This window comes from Ursus arctos, unplaced genomic scaffold (assembly GCF_023065955.2).
Source record: "Ursus arctos isolate Adak ecotype North America unplaced genomic scaffold, UrsArc2.0 scaffold_12, whole genome shotgun sequence".
NCBI lineage: Eukaryota > Metazoa > Chordata > Mammalia > Carnivora > Ursidae > Ursus > Ursus arctos.
In genome coordinates this window covers 42,383,763-42,396,368 of record NW_026622786.1, presented here as the reverse complement: position 1 = coordinate 42,396,368, position 12,606 = coordinate 42,383,763, and the positions used below count along the sequence as shown (strand labels likewise).

Sequence of the window (12,606 nt, the reverse complement as noted above, 5' to 3'; positions counted from 1 at the left end):
TATTTTGGAGTGTTGCAGTTACTCTAAGCTGCTGGAAAAAAGAAGCCCCAAAAGACGATAGCTACATTTTATTTCTCTCTGATGTAAAAGTCAGGAGGCAGGTGGAGGGTCCACAGCAGAGACCCGTCTGCCAGACCACATTGTCCCGGCCCGGGTTCCTTCCACTCTGTTGCTCTGCCAGCCCCTCGAGTGTTAGCCAATCTCATATTCTCCCAAGAAACTGGTCCCCACATTAGTGTTAAAACCTTCAAAGCTGAGGTGAGCATGCTGCAGCAGAGCCTATATTTAGAACCCTCTGGAAAATAGAAAATAACATTTTGGTCTTGTCTGGAAAGTATGATAGCATTATCTTGCAATCTGGTATCTTCCTTAGATAGTTGAAGTAAAGAATATCCCTTGATGCATCTTTTTTCCTTTCAAGTCACCATCCATCTCTGAGTAGCTGGATGCCATGGGTATCAAAAAATATTCATCTGTGCCCTACGAAGGCCCATGCTAGGCTCTGTAATCAGGGCTTGTACAGTGCAGCCGTATTAACTACCAGAGCTTTATGCTTCCTCTTCAACCAGCTACAGTCCCTAGCAATTCTCTCAAGTCAGTGGATATCAAATTTTATAAAATATTTACTGGAAAAAATCAACAGAGAAGCACATTTTATGCCCTGTTTTGCCTAGTTTTAAACTGCCATTATGGAGTGTTAACATATGAAATACAGCCACTGTATTTCATCTATTCTGATGTTATTTTAAGACACCCCAGTAAAATATAACTAATAAACTATTCCATATATAACTATACCAGCACACACACAAAAAAAAAACTACTAAACTGTGACTGATTGTAAGATACCTACCAATTTCATAGACAATAAAATGTGGAGGAAAGTGAGCCTAAGAGTGGATGAAATATGATGTATTATGTTGGCTGTTAATCTTATCTGAACCTTTCTCCCTCCCAAAATGGGATGACTAGTGGAAATGGGTGGTAATGCTAGTGTTGTTCTGTGGAAGTGCTCAGATCCTGACCACTGTCTCTCTGCTCCAGGGCATCATTCTGGAGCTCCTGAAGGAGGCCATGTTGGCCAGCCTCAGTGACACCAAGGGCTTTCTGATTGATGGCTATCCCCAGGAAGTGAAGCAAGGGGAAGAGTTCGGACGTAGGGTGAGCTGTTGTTATGGGGATCTACCCAGAAGGAAAAAAGGGACATCATTGAGGTTGGGGGATAAGTTCGGAAGTCTGTCCCTCTCCTAATTACATCAATCAAACTTTCAGTTGCAAATGGCAAAAACTTAACAGAAACTGACCAAAAAAGAGGGTAGTGGGGTGGGTGATTGTGGTGGATTAATTGGCTCAAGTAACTAAAATGTCCAGGAGTGGTTCACTTGGTTGGACCCGTGTATTCAAATTTGTTCATCAATTGTGTGACTTTCTCCATCTCTTGGATTCAGGGCTTATATTTCACCATGTAAGTGATCTCACAGAAAGTTTTCTTCTTTTCCAATGTGGGCAGCAAAAGACCCAGGGTTGTGTTTCATTATCCTGGATTAGGTCCTGAGCCATCGCTGAACCAATCACTGTGGCCAAGGCGAAGATGGGAGGGCATATAGTAGAATACCTAGGAATACCCTGATTCATCCTGGAAGACCAGGCTGGGGAGAAGCAAGGAGGAGGGAGCACCATACCTGAAGCACATGGACTGAGAAGGGAAGGGAAATTACCCAAGAAAGAATAGGAATGCCCTTAGAAGCTGGCAAGGGAATTGATGCTGGGCAGGTAGAGTCCAGTGTATGCACTGCTCCGGTCTCCCACCATCCAGCCTCCCCAAGTCCCTCCGTCTCCTAGGGAAGCAGGTGGGGCAGGGCCACTCACAGGGGAACAGTAGTAAGTAAAAACCATCATAACTATCCTTTAGTGAACCTACTCTGGGCTCACTCCTGTGCTACACACTGTACATACATTTACCTCTAAAATCCAAGCAAGGGGGAAACAAATTGTCCCCATTTATTAAACAAAAATTCCCAAGCTCATAAGAATTAATATTTATCTAGGTATCTCTCTAGACTAAAGAATTTTCCTATTTCATTTCATATATTTTTACTAACCTTATTAGATAGATAGAGGAGGTATTTAATTCACGTTAAAGGTAATGAATTCAGCCCAAAGAGATTACATGACTTGCCCACAATCACATGGCTGGTAAGTGACAACTGCTGGTAGGATGAAGATTCGGGGGCTCGTCTCCATCCATCTCTAACACTGCAATGTGGATGACAGTGAATCGTACTTGTGTGTCTCCTGGAGGTTAATCTGACCTTCTGAGCCTGTTTCATTGAACTTCCTTAGACAGTATCTGAATATTTAAAGACCGGTTGCTCACCTTCCCCTACGTTTCCTACCAGCAACCAGAGTCAAAGAAAAATATGCGCTGGCCTAGTTGGCAAGAGTGGGATGAGCTCACCAGGGCTGTCCCTCAGCTCCAGAGCCTCCAGCAACAAGGGGAGAGTAGCAGAGCCTGTGACTCTAGTGGTTGTGGGCAGTTGCCAGTGGGGGGGGCTCTCACGGCCAGTATTCTACTGAACTTTCTCCCACACAACAAACCACTTCAAGAGCTCACACTTCAACATACATCAACTACTTTTTTTCAAAAAGTGGAATTAGGAAGATTGTTATACTTTCTTGAAATATCATGATACAGTACACATAACATAAAAGTTAACACCTTAATCACTTTTAAGTGTAGAGTTCAGTAGTGTTAAGTGTATTTGCATTGTTGTCCAGTCTCAAGAAGTCTTCTCTTCTTGGAAAACTAAAACTCTACACCCATTAAACAACAATTTCCTGTCTTTCTCTCCCCTCAGCCCCTGCAACCACCATTCTACTTTCCATCTCTATGAATCTGACTACTCTAGGGACCTCTTCTAAGTGGAATCAGTCTGATTTGTCCTTTTGTGGCTGGCCTATTTCTCTTAGCATCATGTCCTCAAGGTTCATTCATGTTGTAGCATGTGTTGCAATTTCCTTCCCTTTTAGGGCTGAACAATATTTTGTTTATCCATTCATCCATGAACAGTTACTTGGGTTGCCTCCTCTCTTCGGCTATTGTAGATAATGCTACGAATATGGATGTACAAATCTCTCTTCAGGACTCTGCTTTCAACTCCTTTGGGTATATATACACAAGTGAAGTCACTGGAGCATCGGGCAATTCTCTAACGCACCACTACCGCAGCCGCTGCGCCATTTTGCATTCCCACCAGCAGTTCGCGAGTGTTCCAGCTTCTCTACATCTTCACCAACACCTGTTATTTTCTGGGGGTTTTGATAGTAGCCACCCTAATGAGCATGAGGTGATCTCTCACTGTGGTTTTGGTTTGCATTTTCCCAAAGATGAATGATGTTGAGCATCTGTTCATGTTCTTGTTGGCCATTTATATATCTTCTTTGGAGAAATGTCTATTCACATCCCTTGCCCATTTTTGAATCAGGTAGTTTGGTTTCTTGTTATTGAGTTGTAGGTGTTATTTATATATTCTGGATATTAACTCCTTATCAGATATATGATTTGCTAATATTTTCTCCCATTCTGTACATTGCCTTTTCATTCTGTTGATTGTGTCTTTTAATGCACATAAGTTTTTTTTTTTTTAAGATTTTATTATTTTAGTAATCTCCACACCCACGGTGGGGCTCGAACTTACAACCCCAAGATCAAGAGTCTTGTGCTCGACTGACTGAGCCAGACAGGCACCTTAGCACACAGAAGTTTTTTATTTTGTTATAGTGTAATTTATCTGGTTTTGCTTTTGTTCCCTGTGTTTTAATGTCATGTTCAAGAAACCATTGCTAAATCCAATGTCACAAAGCTTTCCTCCTATGTTTTCTTTAAGAATTTTATAGTTTTAGTTCTTACTTTTAGGTCTTTAATTCATTTTGACCAATTTTTGTATATGGTGTAAAGTAAGGGTCCAATTTCATTCTTTTGCATGTGGATATCTGGTTTTCCCAACACCATTTATTGAAAAGATTTTTTCTCCAGTTGAATGGCCTTGACCCCCTTGTCAAAATCATTTGACCATCTATGTAAGAGTCTATTTCTAGGCCCTCTATTCTATTCCATTGGTCTATGTGTCTGTCTTTATACCAGTACCATACTGTTTCTATCACTGTGACTTTGTAATAAGTTTTTAAATCAGGAAGTGTGCGACCTCTAGCTTTGTTCTTTTTCAAGATTGTTTTGCCTATTCAGGAGAACTTGAGATTCCATATGAATTTTAGGATGGGTATTTCTATTTCTGTAAAAAAAAAAAAAAATCCAATGCCACTGGGACTTTGATAGGAGTTGCTTTAAATCTGTAGATAGCTTTAGGTAGTATTGTCATCTTAACAGTATTGAGTCTTCCGTAGATTGTTTTACATTTTAGCTTATTCTAGTCTTTTAGCTGTGCAGTGGATAAAGTTCCTGAGGATACATGCTGAAAAATTGAGGAACAGGGAAATTTTTTCTACACGACTTCAGAAGTAGGGCTTTGGCAAGGCTAGAGGATCGAGAAGGGAATAGAGAGGAGTTGTGTCAGGCTCTTGACGTTCTGCCTGCCTAGCAGGGATTGGAGTTCTGGAAGCACACCATTCAAATACAGTGGGAGATACACCATGACTGCCACAGGGCCCACAGTGTATCCTGGGGTTCAGGCTTCACGGTGGCAGCACACTTCTAGGTGATTTCACACTTACTTTGCCTGTGAACTTAAGGTCCGAAGAGCCCTGGGAGGATCTCCAAGAGAGTCAGGACAGGTCATGCACTTGCTTGGAAGTACTGGGGGAAAATGTCTCTGAAAAGTCTACTTTACTAAACTGTTCTTTTGAAGCCCCCAAATGTCCACTGTGATAAGTAAGATGTAAAGATGAGCATTTCTTTTTTTGGTCAAAGTGCAAACAACAACAAAGTTATAATCCATATTCTCCCTTGGGGATTTTTATAACTGGGTCTGTAGGCAAGTCCCTGATTTTAGGCTTGTGGGGTTCCAAACTGTTTTGAGCGGTGACATTCACGTAAAGCCTCTTTAAAGCAAGTCACTCACGTGGTCCAGAGTCCAAAAAGCTGAAGCTTGCCTCTGTCATATATTAGTGTGACCCTGGGCAAGTCACTCAACTTCAGACTCCTCCTCTGGAAAATGGAGGTAATAATACACTTGCTAAAACCTAATTTGAGGATTTTGTGAACATTGAATGACATAACATACATAAATGTGTTTTCTAAACTATAAAAGGCTATAAAATATTATCTAGATTCAGGTCACTTTTTATTTTTGAGAGAGAGAGCACTCACATTCGGGGGATAGAGGTTGAGAGGGAAAGAGAGAATTGTAAGTAGACTCCACGCTCAGCACAGATCCCGACGCAGGGCTTGATCCCATGACTCATGAGATCATGACCTGAGCCAAAATCAAGAGTCAGACGCTTAACCGACTGAGCCACTGCCCCAGGGTCACTCGTTTTTTTAATCACACCTCACACAAATCTATAAATCCCTACTTCATCAAACCTTTCTCCTCTGCCTATAACCCAGGTAGACTATGTGGGGTAAAGGCTTTACATGGTCAGTGGCCTGTCCCTGGCCTTTGGTATGTATGAATTCAAAAACCCATATGATCTCCCCCAAAGTAAAGCAGAACTCCCCCTCCCACTGTGGGCCCCGTTCAGACAGGCATTAGAATGTGGCAGAGGGGCGCCTGGGTGGCTCAGTCAGTTAAGTCTGCCTTGGGCTCGGGTCATGATGTCAGGGTCCTGGGATTGAGCCCAGCTCCCAGCTCCGTGGGAAGCCTGCTTCTCCCTCTCCCTCTGCCCCTTCCCAGCTTGTGCTCTCTCTCTCTCTTTCTCAAATAAATAAAGAGAAAGAGTCATTAGCATGGTGATCAGACAGTTTCAACCAATGCTAAAATTCATTTTGCCATTTCAAAAAATACACGAGTGCCCCGTTTCATTAATGAACTGATGACCTACAGTGAGCCGTCTACCAAAACAGTCTTTTACGCGCTGCTGGGAGGAGTTTGCATAGGCCAAGCATAGTATTGATTTGCCCCTGGGTGTGGTGACCTTGGAAGATTCTAACGTCCCTTACTTAGGCTGTATGCAAGGGAACACACCTGACCTTCCAAAGCAACTACTTGCTCTAAACCTGACCAGAAAAACAAAGATGCTACCAATTCGCGGACTGAGCCGCTCTTGATTCATTTATGCCCCTGCAGGGACCCCATCATTCGTAGAGCCCCTCCAAATTACAGGCAAGGAATTAATTCGAAATTTGGCAAAGACAAACACGGACGTCTGATTTTCCCCAGAGCCTTAGAGCAATCAGCCGGCTTGGGAGCACAGTGAGTGTTTCTCATACACTAATCAGGCCCACCGCTGCTTGAAGCCCCTTCAGGCCTGGGAATGGCTTTAATCAGGCTTTCTGTGTCGCAGACACCGATGGGCCTGCTGCACGGGACCATCTGTTGCCGCAAAACCCCAGTTCAGTTAGTTAGGCTGGCGTTCTCGCACACCTATGGTGGAGTCCTCTGAGACGCAGCATCTGTAAGGGTTTGCTTGACTGCTGTGCACGACACCAGCCAAGACCAAACCCAAACCAGTGTCCACCGCGTAAGAGTGCGTCTGTGCGCGATTCCTCTATTACCGTCCTATCCTCTATTCCCAACGCTGGTTTTGGCCCCACTGAATTCATGATCTGTGCCTTCAGTATCCAACATGGTATACGGGGAGGAGGGAAGGGGGTGAGTGTGTGTGTGTGTGTGTGTGTGTGTGTGTGTGTGCGAGTGCAGGTGTGTCAGCGTGTGGGTGACAGGAAGGAATATGAAGAAGGAGTTGGGGTTTCTGACCATCATCTCCATCTCCCTCTCCATCTCCCAGTCCAGTTGAGAACCGCTGGGCACAGGGACTGGTCTCAACAGGCCTGTATTCAAAGCTCTGCTACACAACTCACTGGCAAGTCATCTAACCTTACATAGCTCGGTCTCCTCTTCCATAAAATGTAAATTGAAAATGGCTATAGCCATGCCTCTTGGGAAGATTGGATGGGGTCCTTGCAGAGTACCTGACACATTTATAAGCCTACATATGGTGTTCAATAAATTGTTACCATCTTTTCCAAAATTATGTATTTTTTCTGACTACAGAAATAAAAATTGTATAGCTGTGAGACAATACAGAAAAGTATAAAACAAAAACTAACTCATCACCCAGAGGTAACTCCTATTAACATTGTGATGTATGTTCTTCCAGTCTGAGTTCTACCCGTTTGTGTACAGATAATATCGTATGGAATACACAATTAACAGAGTAATAGCTGTTATTTTTTGAGCACTTAAAATATGCTTTACATATGTCATTTTATTAATCTTTATAATCCTATTCAGCAGGTACTATTGTTTCCACTTTGTAGAGTTGTTATCATCTCGGGGAGGGGTGTGTGCTTAGCCTGGCTCTCGAGTGTGAAATTGAAGTGCTTTCCTGCATTAATCCAACCTTGTGCTCAACAACAGCCAAACTAAACAGATATTAACAGAAATAAAATGCCCGTGCTTGCTCTTGGCTTTTCCCTCCCAGGAGCCTCTTAGCTTAAATTGTGCCCTTAGCCTGAATATGCAGATCATTTTCCGGGGTGTGTGAAAGATGACATTACTATCCCTCTGCCCAACGACTCTTAACTACCTCATAACGCTTCCATCTACAGGATAAGTGATTCTCGTTTTCAGAATGAGCTCTTTGCAAAAAAAAAAAAAAAAAAAAAAAGGTGGGGGGGGGGTATGAATCTGGCCAAAGGACGTTCTAGTTGGTGTGTTCTCATTGCTTGGAATTGTGAGGAGCCTTGGAGACCACTTTGGGATTCTCCACTTGCAATTTTCTGCCCTTTCCATCTGACCTCCAGTTCTTTGTAGAACTTTGAGCTGTGTGATGGCAGTATGTGGCAGTGGGATGATATTATTATTATTATTAAGGTTATGTGTTCAAGAATGCTGGAATGACCCAGATACCCCTTTCTAGGGAGGCTCCCTAAGGGGCGGTACCTCAGAGGTGAGAGCAAATGGGAAATAGGTATACGCCACTTTATTGTTAACCAGGGGCCCTTACCTCCCAGTGGAGTGAAAAGAGGAAATATGCTGGAGCGTGTGACTTAAGCGAAAAGCATGGGTGGGGCCTCTGACTCGTTCTAAAGCCAAATCTGACCAACGGGGGCTTTTACAATTCAAAGGGATGAATCCATTGCCAGGCTCACATTAAAATGGGCCGGGCACTTGACATCTATTAATTCATTTCATCCTGGCAATTGTCCTATTGAGGTTGAAACTACTATTATCCTCATTTTAAAATGAGGAAAACGAGGCACCCAGAGAGAACAAGATAGCTATTTTTCTCAACAAAAGAGAATTTCTGGGTGGCATGCCCCTGCCCACTGGTAAACATGGCCTAACCAGTGTCCTGACTTAATCAGAAGAAAACTAAAGTGGGGGTCAGAGGAGGGCAGGGTAAACTCCTCCTCCTGTCCCCCCTGCTGGAATCACTGAGGCGAAGCCATTATCACAAGTCAGCTGAAGCTGCCATTCTCATCCCGGTGGCTGCCCTCAGCTGGGATGAGTACTCATCCCAACTGGATCCCAAGAGGCAGCGAAAGCCAGCTCCCACAAAATAAAATGGTCTCTGACCCCACCCACTTCCTTTCCCCCTGTCTTGCCCTCCTCTCCTGGCCCCGTTTGGCCCACCAGGCATCTGACCTGAGCCCCATTCTGGAGGAGAAGTCCACGAGGGTGAAGTCACCAGGCTTTGGAACCACACACAGCTGGCTCAGGACTGTCGTTAATGTCCTCAGTGGCTTTGGGCAAGTTAACCTCTGTGAGCATCCATTTCCTCTTACTTAGAGGAGAAAGAATACTCCCTGGCAGGGGGCTAAACGGGTTAAAGCGATGGCTGTCGGTAAAGGCCTTAGCTACTGAAATGTTGTTTGCTTGCAGGATGCCAACCGCCCCTACAGGACACTTGTGCTGTAATAGGGATCCCCTGAACACCCAAAGGTTGTGAAGAACCCAACTCTGCTATGGCAGAATTCCAGGGATTCCAGCAGGGTGAGGTCGGGGGCAGGGAGTTGTCCCCAAGTCTCTGTGATTCATTCAGACAAGGGCAGAGTGCTTTTCCGGTCCCGTGAGGTTAAAGGTAAACCACAGTCTAATGAAAAAGAGGCAGAGCTGGGACACGGAGAGCTACTCCAGACGACTTTCTAAAGATAGATATAGATCAAAGTTTTGAAAAATGATTAAATAGTATTTCAGAAAATGTTCGGTACTAAAACCATTAGTGGTACAGGCCACTTCCAAATGCAGTGACTGCTCCATAGCATGTTATGCGGGAAGGGAGCGTGGGAGGAAGGTTAGGTCAAACCCATTGTCTCGGAAATGGCTTGGTTGAGCAGCTTTTCAAATTATTATTTTGTGAAGAACTGGCCTGGAGATTTTCTTAAAATGCAAGACTGATTCAGCAGCTCAGGGATGGTGCCTGAAACCGCCTTTCTCACTCGCCCCCAAATGCTGCCTGTGCTGCTGGGCTGTGGACCACACTTGGAGAATCCATGTGGAAGACAGAACCACCTCTCAGTTCTGCACTTACTTTGAGGCAGAGGGTCTATTACCGCCAGCTCCTGCTCAGATGCCCATTATCTCTGTTTGCACCTGAATGTGTCCCTGAATTCTCTCTCCTGTCTTCAAGAGTGGCCTCAAAACTCCCACGATTAGTCTTCTCATGCAGACCCAACCAGAAACTGCTCCAGGCAGCCAAACTCTAACGCAACCCTAGGCTGCCTCCCGAGCTCGCCCTCTGCTGGTAGACATGAGTCATTTTCTTCCAAACCCAGCCTTGCTGCTCGGAGGCTTATTCTTGTTTTCCAATTAATACAGGCAGAAAAGTTGCATGACATAGTCCAGAGGTTTATTTCACTCTTCTAGATTTTGGAGAATTTTCTCACTCTATTCCTTCAAATACATCCTATAGAAGGGGTAGATAAATGTTTGATCAACACTTACCAGCAACTTACTGTTCTGTGGTGCCTGAAAGTACTCCTTCCCCACCCCACCCCCACTTTGTTCCCATCTGTCCCAGGCAGTTTCCAGAGTGGGGTGGCCAGCCTTCGTTTACTCACAGGCTGACCACTGCAAGATGACTAGAGGGAGCGAGTCTCTTGGTGGTTGTGGTGGTGGAGGCAGCATGGACACAGAGACATCAGGAGCCAGGGAACGTTTTGGGGGAGGATAGGGAGATTGGGAGATTCTCGCTGCTGATCATACCATCAACGTACTAAAACACTTCTTAATCACCTGCCTACTATCTGCAAGACTTGGGACCAGGAGTCAAGCCCTCCTAACCCCGCACAAAGAGATTGTAGCCTAAGGAGAAATAAGCCTAATAGCTAACACTTACTGAGTACATATGCCAAACAACATCCTTACATTATTTTATTTAATTTTATTCAGTCCTTACAGCAATCTGTGATCATCCTCATTGTACAAATGAGAAAATGAGAGGAACCTGACTGGCTCAGTCAGTAGAGTGTGCAACTCAATCTCAGGGTTGGGAGTTCAAGCCCCATAATGGGCATGAAGCCTACTTAAAAAAAAAAAAAAAGAAAAAAAGGAGGGGCGCCTAAGTGGCTTAGTCAGTTAAGTGTCCGCATTCAGCTCAGGTGATGATCTCGGGGTCCAGGGATCAAGCCCTACTTTGGGCTCCCTGTTCAACAGGGAGTCTACTTCTCCCTCTCCCTCTGCCTGCCACTCCCCCTGTTTGTGCTCTTTCTGTCAAATAAATAGATAAATAAGAAAGAAAATTGGGATGAAGAGAAGTTGAGTGATACTTTCAGTTAATGACAGAGTCAGCTTAAAATTACAATTTGTTATTTTCTCTAATAGGGTTCTGGGGTTTGATGGGCTTGGCTGGCTGGTTCTCACTGGAGGTCCGTTGTACAGCTGACTTTATACAGTCAGATAGCAGCTAAGGCTAGTGTACGTATCTGGACCCAGGGCTGGCCTATCTAAAACAGTCCAGAGCTGGCCAGGCATCTCTGTTTGCAAGGACATCTTGGGACACCTGGGTGGCTCAGTTGTTAACCATCTGCCTTCGGCTCAGGTCATGATCCCAGGGTCCTGGGATCGAGCCCCGAGTCTGGCTCCCTGCTCAGCGGGAAGCCTGCTTCTCCCTCTCCCTCTGCTTGTGTTCTGTGTCTCACTGTGTCTCTGTCTGTCAAATAAATAAAATCTTAAAAAAAAAAAAAAAAGAACAGTTGGACATCTTAGATGACAGTTGACCAGCCCAAACTGCAAAATTTCTCATGATCTTGCTTCTAAAAGCATGCGGCATCATTTCCATCATACTCTATTGGTCCGAGTGGTTACAGGTCAGCTCACCTGTAACTGGAGGAGGTAGAGCTCTGGGTTCTATGTCTCAGTGGGGGAAGAGCTTCAAGCACACCAAGGCAAGGAATTGATGAAGACCACCTTAGAGAAAGTCACCACACCTTAAGCAGCCTGACTCCAACCTTTGTGCATTCCACGCTTACGCTCCGCTGACCCCGCATCAAACAGGCACAGGCACACCGTGCCCTAGTGGTCGCCTAGGATGCAACCAGGTACAAAGAAGGAAGTGATTAGCCCTGCCTCAATAGGTCAGGGAAGGAAGTCTTCCCAGAAGAAACACCCATACGCACACGCACACCTATGTCCCCTTAGTATAGAGGACAGATTGTGACTGCATTAAGTAGCATATTTTATGACCTCTACATTTTGTGAGGTGACAAAGGCTGAGGACAAGAGACAGCTCTGAGGCGGCATGTGGAAAGATACCAACCTAGAAAACAGGAGCCATGAAGTCCAGTCTCAGCTCCGCCACAGTGTAGCTCGGGGACCTTGAGAGAAACTAGAAGGTCAGGAAAGGAAAGAACTAGAGGTCCCAGGTCTTTCCAGAACGTCAGAGTGGAATTTCTGACCATGTTGTGCTCCCCCACCCCCAGATTGGAGACCCGCACCTGGTGATCTGTATGGACTGCTCAGCAGACACTATGACCAACCGCCTTCTCCAGAGGGGCCAGAGCAGCCCTTGCACGGAAGACACCACCGCCATCGCCAAGCGCCTTGAAACCTACTACCGAGCGTCCATCCCTGTGACTGCGTACTATGAGACGAAAACACAGCTACACAAGGTGACACATTTCACTTGCCTCCTCCAAAATGAGCGGGTTACCTTTTCTTTCTTCTTTCTTTCTTTCTTTCTCTTTCTTTTTTTTTCAAGAAAAGGGAAATTTTGGTCAAGGGATCTGGGAATTAGAGCTGCATACAGCTGCACAGTTTCACCTTTGTATAAATCAAAATTAAATATCTGTCGTCATCACACAGATCATAAAAAGTTGGTCACAGAGTTTTCACAGATGCCCTTACAGGTGCTGCAAGCAACTCCTTTTTCCCAAATAGAGAGAGGGAGGGCGGGAGGAAGGGCAGGGGTGAGGGAGACATGGACGAGGCGTAGGTTCGGCCTTCTAGACCTCAGCTGAACAGGATGACCCAAAAGGTCTCTTCT

The 12,606-nt window shown here is 44.9% G+C and overlaps 1 protein-coding gene across 3 annotated transcripts in view; it reads left to right on the top strand.

Annotated features, from left to right (window-relative positions):
* The window catches only part of AK5 (adenylate kinase 5), a 233,867-nt gene that overhangs the window by 203,824 nt on the left and 17,437 nt on the right, over window positions 1–12,606 (top strand). For 2 of the 3 annotated variants that reach the window (XM_057310547.1, XM_026497778.4), the window contains exons 12-13: window positions 1,045–1,161; window positions 12,044–12,232. In XM_057310547.1, coding sequence (XP_057166530.1) covers window positions 1,045–1,161; window positions 12,044–12,232 — 306 coding nt within the window. The remainder of the gene's footprint in view (window positions 1–1,044; window positions 1,162–12,043; window positions 12,233–12,606) is intronic. The other variant, XM_057310548.1, reaches the window with a different exon arrangement.